The 21589-nt window shown below is 53.6% G+C and overlaps 1 protein-coding gene and 1 pseudogene across 1 annotated transcript in view; both read right to left on the reverse strand.

Annotated features, from left to right (window-relative positions):
• Positions 1–21589, reverse strand: part of LOC127474809 (uncharacterized) — a 1721191-nt pseudogene that overhangs the window by 427502 nt on the left and 1272100 nt on the right.
• Positions 20362–21589, reverse strand: part of LOC127474877 (olfactory receptor 14J1-like) — an 81317-nt gene continuing 80089 nt past the window's right edge. The window contains exon 2 of the mRNA XM_051796198.1: positions 20362–21432. Within this exon, the coding sequence (XP_051652158.1) occupies positions 20505–21432 (928 nt within the window). The 3' untranslated portion in view covers positions 20362–20504. The remainder of the gene's footprint in view (positions 21433–21589) is intronic.

A 21589-nucleotide genomic window follows, 5' to 3' on the forward strand; every position in this document is an offset into this window, starting at 1 on the left:
ACAATGTGTCCCGAGGGGCGGCTCCTCCGATGCCATAGAAACCCCTCCCCTGGATTAGGAAACCTTTGGAATTCAGGAGGTGTCCCAGTGGAGCATGAAAATGAACAGCAGTTTTCCCAAAGCCCAGCCCCAAGCAGAACAAAGCCAGGCCCCATCAGTGTCAGAGCAAAGGTCCCCCATGGCTGTGTCCCTGTGGCCGCTGAGGCGGCAGCGCAGGCCCGAGGCGGTGCCGGGTCCCGGTGCAGCCGGGGCAGAGCGGCGGCTGCGCGAGCGGCAACCCCGGCGGTGAGTGCGGCAGCCCCGTGGGAGCGGCGGCTCCGGGCACAGACGCCGGCGGCAGCCGCTGTGGCTCCTGGAACCCAGTGGCCATTGGGACACTGCAGGGCCTGCTGGAATCCAGGGGCCGCTGGGACACTGGGGAGCCTCTTGGAGCCAAGGGAACCCTGGGATGTTTTGGAACATCCTGGAATCAAGGAGCCGTTGTGACACTGCAGGGCCCCATGGAACCAAAGAAACCCTGAGAGTTTTTGCAACCTCATGGAATCAATGGGCTGTTTCTGGCAGGATGCTCTGCTTTGATAATACCTAAAAAATTGTCAGAGATTGCAAACAATGCACACCCTCTGTGATGAGTTACTGCTGGTGCCAAGGTGCTGTTTTTAATGTTTAATTATGCTAAACCTAAATGGTTCCTGAAACTTCAAACACACATCCTGCTTTTTGAAGCAGGATTTGACAGATGAGCTGTTCCCTGACCTGCAAATATGTCTGGCAGTCAAATCCTTGATAACTATAAAAGCCCCGTCCAACTGTCATGTGTCAGATTCTTCCACAGACTTCCTTGAAGTGTGTGGAGTTTCTGCCATGAAGCAGGGACAGCTCTTCATGGTCATTCCCCAGTGGTTGGGTGGAAGAAAAAGAATTACCCCCTGTCGTTGTGTGATGAGTTACCCCAATCTCTGCTTCAGGATTGTTTCTTTTTGCTGGCTTTGATCCAATTGCTTTATAGAATGGCTTTGATAGACTACAATGCCCTATCTTACAATATACTGCTAGGAGTTTTTGACTTTTATACTGTGCAGGAAATAATTCTCTTTAAAGTCTTTTTTCTGTTCATTGTCTGATCAATTGTCTAATCATTTGCCATAATAAATCATTCATTTTATAGATATATTTCTGATTTGCCATCACAAAAACCTGCAGGACAAAGTGATTGAATCACACCTTTATAATTCCTTCTATTGAAACAAAACTCTGAGCCTGAGATTGGATCCAGCCACGCCAGGCTCCTCTCTGAGAAGGAATTTAGAAAGCAGGGGGGTCCTTTCTGCACCTCGTAGCTCAGCGAGACGGCTTCTGCCATCAACTTTGTCTAAGCCTTCCACCCCCCAGCCCCAAACCGTGACACATGGGCATGTCTTGTCCATGCAGTGCAAACATGGACTCCTGAGCTGGTCATTTGCTGTCCCTCCTTGGAGGGAAGAACAAGCCCAATGGCCTGGGGTGAGAGGCCAGTGCTGGGAGCGGCGCTGGCTGTGCCAGGGCACTGCTGGGTGCCCCCACCCTGAGCACTCCCATCCTTGTGCTGGTCACTGCTGTTTTCCTCTGCAGGGCGTTGTGCTGGGCACATCCTGGAGAGCAAAGTGGAAAGCAGATGGAAGCTTAGAGGCCCTGGCCTGAGGAGATGCCCCTGCAGGATGGCAGTGCTGCTGCAGAGGTCAGCTCTGTGCCAGCAGTGCCCGTGGCTGTCCCTGCCTGCAGTCCCTGGACAGTCCTGCAGCAGGACTGGCACCGACTGCCAGAGCACTGAGGCCTCCAACAACACAGGGCTCTGCAGGACAGTGTGGAAGAGAAGGAAGAGGAGGCCCCTCAGGAGAAGGGCTGCTGCTCCCTGGCAGTGCTGCTCTGCTGGGACTCTTTTCTGGCCCAGCTCTGCACAGAGGCACCGACCCTGCAGCTGCAGAGAAGTCAGAGAGGAAAGATGTCAGGCAAACAAGCCAATGCAGAGTTCTTTATTTGGTATTTAAGCAGACAGTGAGTACAAGTCCCAGTTTGTACAGCTTCTAGGCCAGGCTAGAAAGGCTTACACTGAATTGAAAATGGTGTTTATATATATATAAATATATATATATCTTTATATATACATTTATAAGGATTTTTTGGTGTGAACAACTTATCACAAAAATAACACTCCTACCAGGAGCAAAAAATAGAGAAGATATGGTGGGTGTTAATGAAGCACAAACACAACTGGCCTTTAATGAGGTCCATAACATGCAGAAGAAGGAGAGTTTATTGCTTCTGAAAAACACCCAGTTATGAGTTTCTTCAGGGCATCCTTGAGCTCCTTGTTCCTGAGGCTGTAGATGAGAGGGTTCAGTGCTGGAGGCACCACTGAGTACAGAACTGACACAATCATATCTAGGGATGGGGAGGAAATAGAAAGGGGCTTCAGGTGTTCAACTGTGCCAGTGCTGACGGACAGTGAGACCACAGCCAGGTGAGGGAGGCACGTGGAAAAGGCTTTGTGCCTTCGCTGTTGAGAGGGGATCCTCAGCACAGCCCTGAAGATCTGCACATAGGAGAAAATAATGAAAACAAAACAACCAAATGCTAAACATGCACTAAACACAAGAAAACAAATTTCCCTGAGGTAGCCTGAGTGTGAGCAGGAGAGCTTGAGGATGTGTGGGAGTTCACAGAAGAACTGGCCCAGGGCATTGCCCTGGCACAGGGGCAGGGAAAATGTATTGGCTGTGTGCAGCAGAGCATTGAGAAATGCAGTGGCCCAGGCAGCTGCTGCCATGTGGGCACAAGCTCTGCTGCCCAGGAGGGTCCCGTAGTGCAGGGGTTTGCAGATGGCAACGTAGCGGTCGTAGCACATGATGGTGAGGAGGAAATACTCTGCTGAGATGTAGAAGACAAAGAAAAAGGCCTGTGCAGCACATCCTGTGTAGGAGATGGTTGTGGTGTCCCAGAGGGAATTGTGCATGGCTTTGGGGACAGTGGTGCAGATGCAGCCCAGGTCTGTGAGGGAGAGGTTGAGCAGGAAGAAGCCCATGGGGGTGTGCAGGTGGTGGTCACAGGCTACGGCGCTGAGGATGAGGCCGTTGGCCAGGAGGGCAGCCAGGGAGATGGCCAGGAAGAGCCAGAAGTGCAGGAGCTGCAGCTCCCGCCTGTCTGAGAATGCCAGGAGGAGGAACTGGGTGAGGGAGCTGCTGTTGGGCATTTGTTGCCTCTAGATGTGGAGCACTGTTTAAGTAGGAAATAACAGTTATAAGTTAGGGCAGAACATTCTGAGAAAAATCAAAGCCGCTTTCCAACACCCCTCTCACTGCTCCGTTGGTTTTCCATTCCTAGGAGTCTCTCCTTCAGTTCCATGGCTGGAGCCCTGCTCAGGGCTCACTACATCTTTTGTGAGGAGCAGACCCTCTGCCCACTGGCTGTGAGGGGTCAGCCCTGCTCTGCACTGGTGGGGTCATGGGCATGGTGGGCACAGGGACCCCTCCTGGTGTTCAGCTGTGTCAGATGAAACTGCTCCCAGTGCAAAAGGGCCCCGTCAGCATCTGCACTCCCAAAAAGAACTAAGAAAGAAGGTGGCAGTTTCAGAAGTTTGGGTTTGGTTATTTTAGACTTCCCTCATCTCTCATGAGGAGTGTTCCTGGATGTCAGAACCCCTCAGAAATTCTGATGCACTCAGGGAGAACAGAGCAGGTCCTGCCAGGCAGGAGGATTGTCTGGGGCTTTGTGCAGAGTGAGGGGAGCTGGTCTGTCCCTCTCTCTTGTTCCCAACTGCCCTGGCTTTGCTTCTTCCTGAGATGGAGATTGATCACACTCCCTTTTTGGTCTGAAAAGCCACCAGACACTGTTGAGAGCAGAGGGATCCATCCCAGACCCCTCAATGTGTCAGCCTGTCTCAAGGTCTCAGCACCCCACTTGGAGCCAAGGACACCCATGGCTCATCTCCCCAGTCCAACAGCATCTCCTGGCATGGGCACAGCATCTCTGCCCCTCTTCACTGGGGCTTTCAGAGAACACAGCTGTGCTGAGAGGATGATTTGCATTCTCCAGGGCAGCTCCCAGCTTGGAAGGACACCTCAGAAAAGAGCCAAGTGTCCTAATGACGGGGTCTGATTGAGGGAAAAAGAGCTCCTGACCCAGGCCCACAGACTTCACTGCCCACACCCCACAGGGCAGAGGACAATGGGAATGTCTCATTCCCAGGGACACTCCTGCCATAGGGGAATCCCAGGATCAGTGTTGGACTGTGTAGTTTGAACTCCCCTCCCAGTGAGTCTGACTGAGAGAAGGAGGGAACAACCTCAGGACCAGGGGCAAGCTGAGAACCAAGGAAATGCACAGGGAGGGTCCAGCTGGGAGATGCCAGGGCAGAGCCCACTGGGCACTCAGGGCAGCGTCACCCTGAGCCAGCTGGGCCACCTCCCAGACACCAACAGTGCCAGCAAGTTGTTCTAAGCCCTGGGTAGCTCCTCAGAGTTCCCTCTGCAACTCAAACCAGCAGGCATGTGGCTTGAGAGCTTGAGAGAAATCCCTCCTTGGACCTTCCCCTTGAAGTATCCCCTGGAAAATATCCTGGGGTGCTCTGGTTCTGTGAGCAGCCCTGACCCATGAAACTCTCACTCAATAGCAGAAGAAACCTGCCCTGCCCTGCCAGGCTTTGCTCTTTCCACCCCCAGCCTCTGCCCAGCCCTGAGGGAGCTCCCCAGCCCGGCTGAGAGCTGCCCCTGGCAGTGGCAGAGCTCCTGCCCTGGCACAGCCCTGGGCTGCAGGACCCTGCTCTGCAGGACAGCTTGGGGCAGCCTGGGTGGCACAGCCCAGCTTCACAACCCTCATCCATCCCTGGGAGAAGGGAACCCTGCTGGGATGTGCCTGGGATGGTTCAGCAGGGAGTGGGATGTGCCAGCATTAGGAGATCTTTGCACCAACTGCAGACACATTGCCCTTCATGCTGACTCACCGTGAGGGAGCCTGGAAAGATTCCTCCTCCAGTGGATCTTCCTCTCGACTTCCCTCCCAGCCCAGGCTGTGTGTAACCTCTCTCTGCCTTGCTTTTGTGCTCTGGGTGCTGCAGGCAGTGCCCTCAGCCCTGCTGGGCTGTGCAGAGGAGCTGCTCACCAGCAGAGCTGTCTCTTTGAAGCTCTTCTTGCTTGCCAGGAGCTCCCTGTGTGCCAGGAGCCCGGCCCAGCTCAGCAGCACAGCAACAGCCCCAGGCATTTCATGACCCTCAGGGGGATTGGTGTTGTTTACATGAGACTCAGTCCCTGAGAGGAAGTTCAAACAACTTCTCAAGAACTCAAAATGAGAATGAAACACTAAAGTTTCTTGTACTGTTAATGGGTCCCACTGAGGGACACGACTGAGAACGTGTCCCCAGGTTCCAGTTAGAGCAGAAAACTGCAGAGAGTGGTGACAAGGATGGACAAGCAAGGGAAAGATGGCTCTGATGCTGAATAAACCTTGACTTGTTTCTTTAATCCAAAGGGCCAAGCCCTGACCCCCAGCCCCTGGGAAGGTTGATCCTGTCCCTGCCTCCTTCCTCAGGGCTCTTCCTGGGGCACTGGCATGTGGGATGTGCAATGCCAAGGGCAGGACCATGGGGTGGCACCTGCCAGGCTGCTGAGCAGGGACAAGGAGGCCATGAGGCCCCAGGGCTGCAAGGGGCACTCCCCTCCTCCTGGCATCAGGGGCACAGACAGCAGCCCTGGCCAAAGGCCTGCAGAAGGTGGCTGTGTCAGGGCCTTTCAGCTTCTCCCCCTCCCTGTCTCCTCTCCAGCCCAGGCTGTCCTATGGTGTCCATGCCCTGCCCCTTTTCCCTGCAGGCTGTCGTCACCCCCCCGGCTGCCCCACCTGGCTGGCACCTTCCTGCACTGACATCTCTGCGTCCTCCCTGGCTCTTCCTGCACACACAAAGCCTTGGGCTCATCCAGACTCCTCCTGGGTGACGTGTTGCAGCACAGCGTTTTCCATGGTGTGAAATTCCTTTTTCCCCATGTCCACTTGGGACGTCCTCAGCTGCACTTGGCATTAATTCTTTCTTTCTCATGCTCTTTTCTGCTATCACAGAAGGATCCACCATCTCTAAATCAATCCTTCAAGCCCTCTCAGGTCTGTCCTCTACTGTCCTCAGTCTCCACACCATTGAGGCCACAGCTCCTTAGCCCCTCTCTTCTGCTCATGTGCTTGAGACCTTTAAAGCCCATCTTGGGAGATCTCTGGGCACTCACTAATTTTTGCAGATGAAAATGTCGTACTCATAGTCTAAGGAAAGCACAGTTACCATGACAACCACCATACATTCCCATTGCTATGGTGAGTTACCTTGGAAATAGAATACATTCTCATTGCTGTGGTCAGTTACCATGGTAACTATCATACATTCCCATTGCTACAGTCTGTTACCGTGGCAATGATCATACTTCCCACTGCTACAGTCAGTTACCATGGCAAACAGCATACATTCCTATTGCTACAATCGGTGACCATGGCAACAATCACACATTCCCATTCCTCCCGTCAGTTACCATGGCAAAAAGCATACATTCCCATTGCTATGCTGAGTTACCATCATACATTTCCCATCACTATGGTCGGTTTCCATGGCAACCATCACACTTCCCATTCTTAGTGTGAGTTACCATGGCAACCATCATACATTCCCATTGTCATGGTCAGTTACCATGGCAACCATCATACAGTCTCATTGCTATGGTCAGTTACCATGGTAACCACCGTACATTCCTGTTGCTACAGTCAGTTACCATGGCAACCACCGTACATTCCCGTTGCTACAGTCAGTTACCATGGCAAACAGCATACATTCCCACTGGTACAGTCGGTGACCATTGCAGCCATCACACGTTGCCATTGCTATGGCCAGTTACCATGGCAACAATCATACAGTCTCATTGCCACAGTCAGTTACCATGCCAACCATCATACGTTCCTGTTGCGACAGTTGGTTACCATGGCAACCAATATACATTCCCGTTTCTACAGTCAGTTACCATGGCAATCATCACACATCTCCATTACTACGGACGGTTACCATGGCAACTGTCATACATTCCCATTGCTACAGTCGTTTACCATGGCAACTGTTATACTTCCCACTGTTGTGGTCTGTTACCATGGCAACCAGCATATATTCCCATTGCCATGGTCAGTTACCAGATTAACCATCATTCAGTCTCATTGCTATGGTTGTTTACTATGGTAACAAGCATACATTCCTGTTGCTACAGTCGGTTACCATGGCAACCATCAAACATGGCCATTATTAAAGTCGGTTATCATGGCAACCATCACACAGTCGTGTTGCTACAGTTGGTTACCATGGCAACCAGCATACATTCCTGTTGCTATGGTCAGTTACCATGGCAAACATTGTACATTCCGTTTCTACAGTCAGTTACCATGGCAACCATTAAACACTCCCATCACTACAGTTGGTTACCATGCCAACCATCACACATTTCCATTGCGACGGTCAGTTTCCATGGCAACCAGCATACTGCCCACTGATAAAGTTGGTTACTATGGCAACCATCATACAGTCCTATTACTTTGGTCGGTTACCATGGCAACCATCATACATTCCCATTGCCACAGTCAGTTACCATGGCAACCATTATACATTCCTGTTGCTACTGTTGCTTACCATGGCAACCATCATACATTCCCATTGCTATGCTCAGTTACCATGGCAACCATGATACATTCCCATCACTATGGTTTGTTACCATGGCAACCATCATACATTTCCACTGCTACAGTCAATTACCATGGCAACCAGCATACATTCCCGTTGTTATAGTCTGTTACCAAGGCAACTGTTATACTTTCCACTGCTACGGTCTGTTACCATGGCAACCAGCATACATTCCCATTGCTACAGTCAGTAACCACGGCAATCATCAAACACTCCCATCACTTCAGTTGGTTTCCATGGCAACCACCCAACAGTTGTGTTGCTACAATCGGTTGCCATGGCAACCACCACACATTTCCATTGCACAGTCAGTTACCATGGCAACCATCATACATTCCCATTGTTCTGGTCAGTTACCATGGCAACCATCATACAGTCCCGTTGCTATGGTCGGTTACCATGGAAACCATCATACATTCCCATTGCTTTGGTTGGTTGCCATGGCAACCATCATACATTCTCGTTGCCATGGTCAGTTACCATGGCAACCATTACACATTTCCATTGAGATGGTCAGTTACCATGGCAACCATCATACATTCCCTTTGCTATGGTCAGTTACCATGGCAACCTCTTGGTTTTTCTTGGACAGAAGCAGATGCAGATGAGCCTCCCTGTTGTCCACCAACCTGCCAGCTGTGCTCTAAAGGCCTGTGGCCCAAGGGGTGTCTTCACCAAGACTCTGCACAAACCTCTGGCACTCTTTGCATCCTGTCGTGAGGCCTTTCCAGTGAATTCCAGGGTTATCAAAGCCAACTGGAATGGGATCTTTGTCTCACTCCACAAGGTCACCCAAACCAGTCTCTCCTCTGACCCTCACCCACAAAAGTTCACCCAAGTTGTTCATCCCCTAGAGCAGCTCCACAGCTCCAAGAAGCTCCTTCCCGCTGAAGACACCTCTCCCCTGCTCTTTCTCTCCTGTGTCTCCTTGGCCTTCTCTCCCAACCCATCACAGCACCAAAACCTGGGAACTGTCTCAGCAGGCCTGGGCTGGTATTGCCTGCAAGTGGAATGAAGAGAGACTTGGGGCTGCAGCTCCTCCTGCCTGTGCCCCACACGCAGGGCATTGGGGCCTGTCTGGCTGCAGCCCCTCAGTGGGGGCACCGGGGTAAGAGCAGACTTGCAGTGGGGAAAGCTGCTCTGAAAGCCCCGAGAGCTGGGGTGTGCAGAGGCTTTGCTGACAATGGCCTTGGGGGTGGACGTGCTGGGACTCAGGCCCAGGGGGAAAATCCCAGGCCTGATCCCTGAGGAGATCAGCACATGCTGCTGAAATGCTGGGGGAGAGAAGAGCCAGCAGGGTGAGGAAACAAGTGTGGACAGCCTGGGCTGATGTGCTTTGGACTCGTGCCTGGCCCGGCCTTGGCTGGGCAGAGAAGGGACAGCCTTTGTGTCCCTGCAGGGCTGGGATTCACTCCCTGCCCCAAAGGCCCCCAGTGTGTCTGGGAAGCCCTGGGTGGTGCCTGTCACACAACTGCTGAGAATGGGGAGAGGGTTCCTGCACAGGCCCTGTGCTGTCCATGGCAGCTGCTGCACTTGTGCTGCAGAGCCCTGGCACCTCCCCTGGCACTACAGGCCCCTCTTTGGCTGTTCAATCCAGGCTCAGCTGCCCTGAATTAGGTTCAGCAGTGAAGGGATGTCCAGGAGACAACTGCCACTGTACTCTGAGGACATGTAGAAAATACCCTGATAAAGAACAGGAGAGAGACCTCTCTCCCTGTGCCACCTAACTCCATTTGGTCACCTGAACACCTCTAGGGGCTGCCCTGGACAGAAGGAACAGTGACAGGTTCCCCTGTCCTACATGTGGGCCCCTTCTGCCACTGAAGTTGGCCAAGGCAATGTCCCAGCAGCCTCCAAGAAGATCCCACAGCTGCTGCCCTGTCCCTAGGAACTGCTCCACTGGAGCCTGCAGTTCCCAGCAGGAATCTCGGTCACCTCTGGCCCCTCAGGAGGAACCAGGGGTTTGTGTCCCAGCAGGTCACTCCTGGCTTTGGTCTTCCTTCATTGCCATGGGAGCTGGGACAAGGAGTCACCTGCAGGGGCCTGTTTTGGGCCCACTGAAGTGGGGCAGGAGGAATCCCAGCCCATGGGGGTTGTGGAGGGAGCTGAGTGTCCTTCTGGCCCCAGGTCTGCAGAGCCACAAGGAGACACCTCTGTTGACTCAGCTGAGTCCCTTCCCTCAGTGCAGGTGAAGGAGATCCCTCCTGGGCACTGTCTGGGTTTCCTGTCTAATGATGGGACATGAAAAGGGGAGTCTTGGACTTAACTCTGTGTCTTTTTGGAGAAATGACAGTGCTGAAAGAAGTGTCTGTGCCCAGCTGAGAGAAGGCACATCATTATTTCCTTCAGCTGTGTGCCAGCAGGTTCCCCTGGAGCCCCAGGGAGAGCTGGAGAGAGCCCAGAGGGGCAGAGAAAGGGCTGCCTGGGGCTGTTGCTGTGCTGCTGAGCTGGGCCAGGCTCCTGGCACACAGGGAGCTCCTGGCAACCAAGAGAAGCTCCAAAGAGACAGCTCTGCTGGTGAGCAGCTCCTCTGCACAGCCCAGCAGGGCTGAGGGCACTGCCTGCAGCACCCAGGGCACAGGAGAGAAGGCAGAGAGATGAGAGGCAGCCTGGGCTGGGAGGTGACTGAGCTCTTACTTGCGGGATAAACCTTCTAAGGATTTGAATGAAGAATTCTCTGGCTGTAGAAATATTAAACTTGCCTTCCTGGAGACATCTCCTAAAACTGGCACATCCCTCAGCTTCCAGGATCTTTCAGCAGGACTCTCCCAGTTGCTGCAGTGCAGAGGAAGTGGCCACATGGCAGAGCAGGGCAGGAGCTGCAGGCAGCAAGGGCAGAGAGGAGAAGTGAGCAGGAGGTTCAAGGGATCCTGGGCTGGGAGGACAGGGCAGAGCTGCTCAGGGCAGGAACCTTGCCAGCCCTTTGCCACGGTCAGGCTGTGGCTGCAGAGCAGTGCAGGTGAGTTCCTGCAAGTGCCTCTGCCAGCTGCCAAATGGCAGCAGTGGCAGGAGCTGTCAGGATGGCTCTGCTGGATTTGCTGGGGTGCAGCAGGAGAAGCTGCTGCAGAGCAGGACTTGCTGCTGCCCCCTCAGAGGCCCAGGGCCAGAAGGTTCCCTGTGCCAGGGCTGGCTGTGGGGTGGGAAGGTGGGGGTGCAGCCAGGGGTGCCCAGGGCTGTGGGACAGAGCAGGGTCCTGCCCCCAGGGCTCTGTGTGCTGGGGCAGGGACTCTGCTGCCTGCCAGGGTCAGCTCTCAGCCCGCCCAAGGAGCTGCCATGGGGCTGGGGGAGAAGGGGTGGGTGGAAGGAGTGACCCCTCAGGGCAGGGCAGGGCTGGGCAGGGCCCTTCAGCTGCAGGCTCAGGGCTCCTCACAGCTTCAGCTCCACCTCCTCCATTTCCAGGGGCCCTTCTCAGGAAGCACATCCCCCCAGAACACCTTCCCCTTCCCAGCCACCGCAGGCTGTCTGGGATCTGCTCTGCAGCCCCTGCCCAGGCAGAGCTGCCCCTGGGCACTGGGCTGGGGATGGCTCTGGCAGCACTGGCAGGGAGCTGAGCTGGGCACAGGCAGGGGCTGCTGGCAGGAACAGCTCCTCACCCAGAGACAGGCAGGCAGGGAGAGGCAGCTGCTGCCACAAGGGCTGGGCAGGGGGATGGGGGCCCCTCCCTGCTGTCCCTGTGGCACAGACCCCTTCCCTGAGCAGCTCCTGCCTGGGCTCCTTTCCCAGCCTAAGCAGAGCCTGTGCCCTCAGGCCCACGGGGGCTGGGCTGTGCATTGCCCTGCAGCAGCCAGAGCCCAGGCAAGGACAGGGCCCTGATTTCCAGCTGTCTCTCTGTGTCCCTCCTCCCTTGGCAGCAGCACTGTGCATTTCACTGCCATCCCCTGCTGCCTGGGCTCTCCTTGTTCTCACCAGTGGGTTTTCTGAGCCAGTGTGTGGGATTTGAGGGGTGCACAGATTCCTGTCCAGACACAACCCCTTTGGGTGCTGCTGTGGGGATGTGTCTGTGGGAGCCAAGTGCCCAAGTGCCCTCCAGGCACCTTCAGGGTCTTCAGCTGTTTGCCTGGGTGTCCTGCAGGGCTGCAGGTGCCCTCTAGAAGGGCACAGCTCTGCCATAGGATCTCTGTGCTGCACAGGATCCCCATGGAGAAAACTCCTCAGTGCTAAATCCATGGAAATGCTCTGGGCAGCTGCACTTGGGAGCTGCAATGATCCCTGTGTGTGGCAGTCTGGGAGGAGAAAGATGAGATCCTAATCAGGCATCCTGAGGAAAGGCAAGCATTTTGTCAATGTGCTCTCTGAACCAGGATTCCTCTGCTCCTACAAGTGCCTTGTTACTTTTTTTAAGGGAATTCCGAAGGGTGGTCCCCCTTTAGCTCTAAGCTGCCAGCCAGGGGCAGCTGTGAACAGGAAAGATGGCCAGCTCTCGTCTCTGCACCAAGAGACCATCCCTTTGCCTCTCAGGACTCACAAGATTTCACTTGGAGCACATTAGAAAGGATTCCTCGGGAGCAAGAAGGATTCCTCAGGAGCCCATTCCAGGGTCCCTGCTCTCAGTGCCTCCTTCAGCCAGCAAAACCCAGAGCTCAGGGAGAGGGATGCAGAGAGATCTTCCTGAAAAGAGGCCCTGAATGTTGAATTGCTATGAGACATGCAAGATGTTTTGCTGACTGAGTCTGGCCTAATTCAGTTCTGTCTTTCTTCTCCTCAACAGAAAACAATAACCAGAGGCAGCAAATGTCCAACAGCAGCTCCCTCACCCAGTTCCTCCTCCTGGCATTCACAGACAGGAGGGAGCTGCAGCTCCTGCACTTCTGGCTCTTCCTGGCCATCTCCCTGGCTGCCCTCCTGCCCAACGGCCTCATCCTCAGCGCCGTAGCCTGTGACCACCACCTGCACACCCCCATGGGCTTCTTCCTGCTCCACCTCTCCCTCACAGACCTGGGCTGCATCTGCACCACTGTCCCCAAAGCCATGCACAATTCCCTCTGGGACACCACAACCATCTCCTACACAGGATGTGCTGCACAGGTTTTTCTCCTCATATTCTTATTTGCAGCAGAGTTTTCCCTCCTCATCATCATGTGCTACGACCGCTACGTTGCCATCTGCAAACCCCTGCACTACGGGACCCTCCTGGGCAGCAGAGCTTGTGCCCACATGGCAGCAGCTGCCTGGGCTGCTGGGTTTCTCAATTCTCTGCTGCACACAGCCAATACATTTTCCCTGCCCCTGTGCCAGGGCAATGCCCTGGGCCAGTTCTTCTGTGAACTCCCCCCCATCCTCAAGCTCTCCTGCTCACACTCAGGCTACCTCAGGGAAATTGGGCTCATTGTGGTTAGTTTCTTTTTCATATTTGGTTGTTTCATTTTCATTGTTTTCTCCTATGTGCAGATCTTCAGGGCTGTGCTGAGGATCCCCTCTCAGCAGGGACGGCACAAAGCCTTTTCCATGTGCCTCCCTCACCTGGTCGTGCTCTCCCTGTTTATCAGCACCTTATTCTTTGCCTACCTGAAGCCCCCCTCTATCTCCTCCCCATCCCTGGATCTGACCCTGTCAGTTCTGTACTCAGTGGTTCCTCCAACACTGAACCCCTTCATCTACAGCCTGAGGAACCAGGAGCTCAAGGATGCCCTGAGGAAACTGATAACTGGGTGTTTTTCAGAAGCAACAAACTTTCCTTCTTCTGCATGTTATGTACCTCATTAAAGGCCAGTCCTGTTATGGACGTCATTAAAGGCCCACCATATCTTCTCTATTTTTTACTCTTGGTAGGGGTGTTATTTTTGTGTGAATTTGTTCACACCAAAAAATCTTTATATCTATAATTATAGATATAAAGATTATATATATATATTTGTATATATATATTTATATATAAACACCATTTTCAATTCTGTGTTTGCCTTTCTAGTAGCCTGGCCCAGAGGCTGTACAAAGTGGCAATTGTACTCACTGTGTGCTTCAACCAAATAAAGAACTCTGCCTTGACTTGTTTGCCTGACATCTTTCCTCTCTGACTTCTCTGCAGCTGCAGGGTCAGGGCCTCTGTGCAGAGCTGGGCCAGAAAAGAGTCCCAGCAGAGCAGCACTGCCAGGGAGCAGCAGCCCTTCTCCTCCATGGCCTCCTCTCCCTTCCCTCCCACACTGTCCTGCAGAGCCCTGTGTTGTTGGAGGCCTCAGTGCTCTGGCAGTCGGTGCCAGTCCTGCTGCAGGACTGTCCAGGGACTGCAGGCAGGGACAGCCACGGGCACTGCTGGCACAGAGCTGACCTCTGCAGCAGCACTGCCATCCTGCAGGGGCATCTCCTCAGGCCAGGGCCTGAAAGCTTCCATCTGCTTTCCACTTTGCTCTCCAGGATGTGCCCAACACAACGCCCTGCAGAGGAAAACAGCAGTGACCAGCACAAGGGGGGGAGTGCTCAGGGTGGGGGCACCCAGCAGTGCCCTGGCACAGCCAGCGCCGCTCCCAGCACTGGCCTCTCACCCCAGGCCATTGGGCTTGTTCTTCCCTCCAAGGAGGGACAGCAAATGACCAGCTCAGGAGTCCATGTTTGCACTGCATGGACAAGACATGCCCCTGTGTCACGGCTTGGGGCTGGGGGGTGGAAGGTTTAGACAAAGTTGATGGCAGAAGTCGTCTCATTGAGCTACGAGGGGCAGAAAGGACCCCCTTGCTTTCTAAAGTCCTTCTCAGAGAGGAGCCTGGGGGTGGCTGGATCCAATCTCAGGCTCAGATTTTGGTTTAGATTGAAGGAATTCTAGAGGTGTGATTCAATCACTTTGTCCTGCAGGTTACAGTGATGATAAATCAGAAATATTTCTATAAAATGAGTTATTTATTATGACAAATGAACAGAAAATTGATCAGACAAATGAACAGACAAAAGACCTTAAAGAGAATTATTTCCTGCACAGTATAAAAGCAAAAACCTCCTAGCAGTATAGTGTAAGATAGGACAGTGCAGTCTATCAAAGTAATTCTATTAAAGTAATTGCATCAAAACCAGCAAGAAGAAACAATCCTGAAACACAGAGTGAGGTAACTCACCCCACAATGACAGGGGGTAGTTCCCTCTCTTTCACTTAACCCCTGGGCAGTGACCATAAGGAGCTGTCCCTGCTTCATGGCAGAAGCTCCACACACTTCAGGGAAGTCTGTTGAACGAGGTTTTTATAGTTATAAAGAGTTTGACTGTCAGACATATTTGCAGGCCAGAGAGCAGCTTATCTGTCAAATCTTGCTTCAAAAAGCAGGATGTGTGTTTGAAGTTTTATGAAGCATTTTGAGTTTAGCATAATTCAACATTAAAAACAGCACCTTGGCACCAGCAGTAACTCAACACAGAGAGTGTGCATTGTTTGCATTCTCTGACCATTGTTTAGGTATTATCAGAGCAGAGCATCCTGCCAGAACTGGCCCCTTGATTCCATGAGGCTGAAAAAACTCTCAGGGTTCCTTTGGTTCCATGAGGCCCTGCAGTGTCACAATGGCTCCTTGATTCCAGGATGTTCCAGAACATCCCAGGGTTCCCTTGGCTCCAAGAGGCTCCCCAGTGTCCCAGCGGCCCCTGGATTCCAGCAGGCCCTGCAGTGTCCCAATGGCCACTGGGTTCCAGGAGCCACAGTGGCTGCCGCCGGCGTCTGTGCCCGGAGCCGCCGCTCCCACGGGGCTGCCGCACTCACCGCCGGGGTTGCCGCTCGCGCAGCCGCCGCTCTGCCCCGGCTGCACCGGGACCCGGCACCGCCTCGGGCCTGCGCTGCCGCCTCAGCGGCCACAGGGACACAGCCATGGGGGACCTTTGCTCTGACACTGATGGGGCCTGCCTTTGTTCTGCTTGGCTCTGGGCTTTAGGAAAACTGCTGTTCATTTTCATGCTCACTGGGACAGCTCCTGAATTCCAAAGGTTTCCTGATCCAGGGGAGGGGTTTCTATGGCATCGGAGGTGCTGCCCCTCGGGACACATTGTCAATGAACCATCCAGCTGACTGGGATGGGTGTAAGAGCTGGGGAACACAGGATAATCAGTCATCCCCTGAAAACCTTGGAACATTCCCTGACTGAATCACAGCCCAAATGGAACAGTTTGGATACAATTCCCAAATAGTTTGGAAACTCCAGTCATTCCTGACACCAGGATGGAAATTCAGCAGATAGCTAAAGCCAGTCACCTTGGGAGCCCACAACCAGCGGGGCTGAGGGAGGCCCTGGCAGCTCCCCAGCACCTCCCTCTCAGTGGGACACCTCTGGCAGCCTCTCCCAGCTCGGGAACCCTCCAGTTTGCAACACTCCAAAGACCCTCCCTGATGCCCAGGACAATTCTGATGCCCCTCCACAAACACTCCTCCAGCTGTGACCCTTATCTGGTGGCAAACACAAAGGGATTTGGGGGAGTGTTTCCCTGAGAAGGAGAATTTGGGAGAGGGACCTTTCCACAGCCAGCTATTAATGTGTCCACACATCTCTGCCTGGGTGTGGGTGTGAATTGACTGTGGTGTGAATGTTGTAGTTTTGAATCCATAATTGAGTCAATGTTAAAATTATAGCAACTGCTATTGAATCACCTGATAACTGTTAAACGGGTCAGTAATTACATGCTACTAATGTCTTTTACCCTCTTGTCTTTGGATCCAAATCCTTTGTGCCCTGACCCTCTTGCATTCCAAGGCTCTGTGTAAATCATTCCTATTCATCCAAAAATATATATTTTTCATGACTTCCACTTTAAAATCTTCCTCCTTAGCTAAACTACAAAACAACTCCAATTAGCTGTAGAACTCTTGAAGACTTGAAGACAATTAAAGGAAGGAAATAATTTGTTTTTCAGTGTTTTATTGGGTCCCACAGTGTGTTTAGAGCTGCATCAGCTGTCAGTCCAAGATGGGCCATGTCAGAACTGGTGAAGTTGGGGGGTGAGGAGCAAGGCTGATCATCCAGGGTCAGTGTGGATCTCCTGAGGAGACACTCAGCACCAAGATCACTTGGAGAACACCTCTATCTTCTCTTCTCTGAACTAAAAAATATCCATCATTGAATTAAAACAAAAAAAGGACAAACTTCGAAGAATTGTTTTGAAACTGCTTTGAAGACAATTAAAAGAAGACAAAGAGATCCTGAGGGATTTCTGCATTTTAATGAGCCCCACAGGGTGTTTGCAGCCCAGTCCATGATCCTGAGGTGCTGAGAGAAGATTGAAGCAGCTGCTGAAGAAGTCAGAAGCCAAACTGCAAGTGCCTTGAAGCATTGCTGGGCCCCACTGAGGGCAGGCACTGCGAAAGCCTCCCCAGGGACTCCTTGGAGCAGCTCCTTGGAGGCCAGGAGTGCAGGCAGACAAAGGCTCTGGGCAGGCCCCTGCAATGCTGAGCAAAGCCTGCCTTGGTTTTGTGGAGCACAAAGGCCAAGGCCTGAGCCCCAGGCCCTGGCCCAGCAGATCCTGTCCCTCCCGGCTGGCTCAGGGCTGTTTGGGGGGCACTGGGATGGGAGGGGGAGGAACAACAAAGGCCCAAAACTGGGCAACCCCTGCCAGGCTCCTGAGGGAGGGGCGAGGCAGAACCCAAGTGCAGAACCTGCCAGGCAAGTGTCTTGTGGTGGCCTGAGTGGCAGAGGCAGCTGCCAGAGGCAAGGGGACAAAGGCCTGGGTGCCTTTGGGCCTTGCAGCCCTGCCAGAGCCCTTGGCCATCTCTCCTGCAGGCTGTCCTGCCCTGGCCCTGCTGCTGCTCTGGCCTTGCAGGCTGCACACACCCCTCCTGCTTTCCCACCCCCTCCCAGCAGCATTTCTAGACCCTCCCTGATGTCTCTGCACCAGCTCTGGCTGTTGCCATGTGCACTTGGTCTTATTACCTTGGATCCTGAGCCCCTGTGCCACAGGACATCCCTGCCAGAGCCCAGGCCCTTCTCCTGGGGGTCACTGCAGAGCTGAGCAGATCCAGGTCACCTCCCATTCCTCTGCCAACCCCCTGGGCCTGCTCTGGGCCCTCCAGGTCCTTGCCCTGCTCCCAAGTGCTTTGGGGGTGCTGAATGGTCAGGGCTTGGGGTTTAGAGCTCAGGGTGGGGATTAGGCAGAACTTTGGGAGGTTTGTTGTTCTGCTGACAGTGTCTGGTTCATGATTAGTGGAAGAGATTTTTAGGCTGGGTCAAGATTAAAGCTTGGATTTTCACACTGACAGTGCAGGTTTGGATAGAGGTGGGCATTGGAGTCCAAAGAAGAATCTGGACTTCTGGGTTTGAGCTTTGCCTTCAAGGTCAGGTTGAGGCTGGGAGTAGAGCAGTGGATTCCTTCCAATGGGAGGGGCAGCACTTTTAGGTAGTTTTGGGGCTTGAGGTTACAAAAAGGGGAAAGACCCATCCAGAATGTTTGCACAGGCTGTGCTGCAGCACCATCAGCCTTAACTGCACCTGGTTTTACCTCATGAAATCTTTGATCTCTGTTGGCCAAACCTTTCTTTCCTTCCCCAATTGTATTATGCCTTTAGTACAGGTTCCTCCTGACCTCCCGAAATCTTTCATCTGGATGGGCTCAGCTCTGTGATGACCCTCAGGACCCCTGAGCATCTGCCTGCCCTCCTTGGCCAGTCAGTGCCCGGGAACAGCCCCGGCAGCGCAGCCCCCGAGGGCACCCGGTGTGCTGGGGCTGGAGAGGACCCTCCTCAGCCTGGGCAGCAGGGCTGCGGGGGGGGATTCCCTGACCCTCCCCAGATGGGCCCTTCCTGCCCACCAGCTCCTGCTCCAAACGGCTCCCACACACCCCGGGCCACTTGTCCCACTTGGGCACTGGAGCTGCCCCAGGGCATCTCTGGGCAGTGGCCAGCTCTGGGACTGCTCTGGCAAGTCATGGCCTGAAGCCACGAGTGTGGATTTTAGGAGAGAGTGGAAACCTCTACAGAAATTGCTCAAGGCTTCCTGTCCAACATTTAAAGGGTTATTTTTTTTTAATTTGTATAAATTTTTATAATTTTTTCATAGTTTTTTCACTGAAAAACCAAATCCATATTCTGTGACCTGATTCACTCACTGTATGAACAGGTTTGTAGACCTACTTATCAAAATAAATTTCCTACCAATGATTCAAATGAAGAAATATTGTTCAGAGGAGCAGCTGAATTTTTTGAACACATTTCGTGTGTCTAATTTTGCCTCTTTTGTTCTTCATCTCCCTATTTTTGCTGTCAAAGGTCTCTCCAAGATATGTGTCCCTGGCAGTGTTGTCATACCAGCGAGCTGTGCCCTGTGCCATGGGAAAAGGGACAAATGTTCTGGAGAACAGCACCAGTCCTGGTCCCAGAACCCCTCTGAGTGCCCAGGTGAGATGGTGCCCAGGCTGCTTTGCTGGTGTGGAATGAAAGGGCCAGGCCAGAAAGGCAGAGCAGGGTGAGGGAGGAGACAGGGCCCTTTGCAGGGGATGTGTGCGAGGCTGGGGAGATGAATGTCCCTGGGCCAGTGAAGGCTGTTCCTGGAGTCACCCCAGAAGTGTCAGGGCTCTGACAGGGCTCCAGAGCTGAGCTGGGCTCCTGCCCTGCTCACACCCCCAGGGCTGTGCAGAGACAGGAGTCCTTCCCTTGCACACACCCCCAGTTCCTGGCAGTAGGGGCAGTGTCTCCCTGGCTCCTGCTGCCACTGCCAGGGGCTGGAGGCCCCTCAGCCCTGCAAGGTGTCACCTGCTCTGCCCTGTCTGAGATGCCCCATGGCCTGAGGGATGGACAAGGCAATTGTGATTGTTCTTGGCTGCTCTGGGACCACTGTCCTGGGACAGCTTTCCCAGGGTGTGCAGCACATGGAACAGACCAGACTCTGCTCTGCTGCTCCTTCACATCCCTCCCAGGAGGGCTGGTTCTGGGAGGACACTGCAGAGTCCCCACCCTGCACACACACACTGCAGCTCAACATTGGGGTTTTCCCTCCCTGGCACTGCCCAGTCCAGCCCCTCCCTGGTCCCCCCATCTCCCTGCCCCTGCCCCAGCCCAGCAGAGCAGCACACTCAGGTCTGGCCCTGCAGCAGGACATGGAGGCCATGGAGCTCAGGGACAGGCCCTCTGGGGCTGCAATGCTCAGCACATCATCAGCTCAGGCAGCTCCTGCAGCCCCAGGGCCAGCCCCGCTCCCCAGCACAGCAGCAGAGAATCGGCCCCGGGCTCCTCAGGCAGCTCCTGCTGCTCCAGGGCCAGGGCAGCCTCTTTCCATGGCCCCTCTGCTCACACAGGGTGTCCTGCTCTTCTCCTGGCACATCCCATCTCCCCACAGAGCCTTTCCCCAGGGGAACACGTCTGTGCTGGCCTGAGCAGCCCTTCCTGCACCCCCTGCCCGTGCTCCCCACAGCCCCTGAGCTGGGGGGGCTGCTCTGCAGAGCATGGGGGCTGTGGGGCCCAGGGCCATGGGGGACTGTTGGGCTGTGCTGCTCAAGCTGGGAGGCAGAGCCAGCTGATGGTGGTCTGAACGTGGGCTCCGAAGGAGACCTGGAAGTAGAAAAAGAGCAGCTCTGAAAAGACAAAGTGCTGGTGCTCCTTGGCAGTGCTGCTGTGCAGGGACATTTTTCCTCCCCTATAACTTCATGCTGTTCTCAGAGTTAGGATCCTAGATAAACAAGGCACTGAATGGTAGTTTATTTTGTTTAAAACACAGAAATAGATGAATATACAGTTCATCATTTGCAGAGTTTCTAGATCAAATCCAAGAGGTAAGCAGTGAATGAGGTGGGGGATGAATAATAAATTTTCTTTGAGTACAAAATTATGAGAAGAGGAACCCAGTGACCACCACTAAAATATTGAGAAGGCAGGCTGGGACTCTCATGAGTTGCATTTTAAATGCTGGACAGAAGAAAGCGCAGAGCTTATTGTTGCTGAAAAACATCCAGTCATCATTTTCCTCAGGGCATCCTTGAGCTCCTGATTCCTGAGGCTGTAGATGAGAGGGTTCAGTGATGGAGGCACCACTGAGTATAGAACTGACACCACAAGGTCCAGGGATGGGGAGGAGATGGAGGGGGGCTTCAGGTGAGAAAAAAACGAAGTGCTGACAAAGATCAAGACCACGGCCAGGTGAGGGAGGCAGGTGGAAAAGGCTTTGTGCCGTCCCTGCTGAGAGGGGATCCTCAGCACAGCCCTGAAGATCTGCACATAGGAGAACACAATGAAAATGAAACACCCAAACACTAAACAGACACTAACCCCAATGAGCCCAATTTCCCTGAGGTAGCCTGAGTGTGAGCAGGAGAGCTTGAGGATGGGGGGGAGTTCACAGAAGAACTGGCCCAGGGCATTGCCCTGGCACAGGGGCAGGGAAAATATACTGACTGTGTGCACCAGAGAATAAAGAAAGCCAGTGGCCCAGGCAGCTGCTGCCATGTGGGCACAAGCTCTGCTGCCCAGGAGGGTCCCGTAGTGCAGGGGTTTGCAGATGGCAACGTAGCGGTCGTAGCACATGGTGGTGAGGAGGAAATACTCTGCTGTGATGAAGAAATAAAAGAAAAAGAGCTGTGCAGCACACCCCTTGTAGGAGATGGTTGTGGTGTCCCAGAGGGAATTGTGCATGGCTTTGGGGACAGTGGTGCAGATGCAGCCCACGTCTGTGAGGGAGAGGTGGAGCAGGAAGAAGCCCATGGGGGTGTGCAGGTGGTGGTCACAGGCTACGGCGCTGAGGATGAGGCCGTTGGCCAGGAGGGCAGCCAGGGAGATGGCCAGGAAGAGCCAGAAGTGCAGGAGCTGCAGCTCCCTCCTGTCTGCGAATGCCAGGAGGAGGAACTGGGGCATGGAGCTGCTGTTGGACATTTACTGTTTCTTAGCACAGGGTCTGTTCAAAAAAGGAAAGGACAGGGAAGGGTTAAGACAGACCTCTGTGAAAGAGTAACTCCATTTTTAAAAGAAATCGATGT

Source organism: Manacus candei, unplaced genomic scaffold, assembly GCF_025592945.1.
Source record: "Manacus candei isolate 608988 ecotype Guabito, Panama unplaced genomic scaffold, ASM2559294v1 h1tg000045l, whole genome shotgun sequence".
Taxonomy (NCBI): domain Eukaryota; kingdom Metazoa; phylum Chordata; class Aves; order Passeriformes; family Pipridae; genus Manacus; species Manacus candei.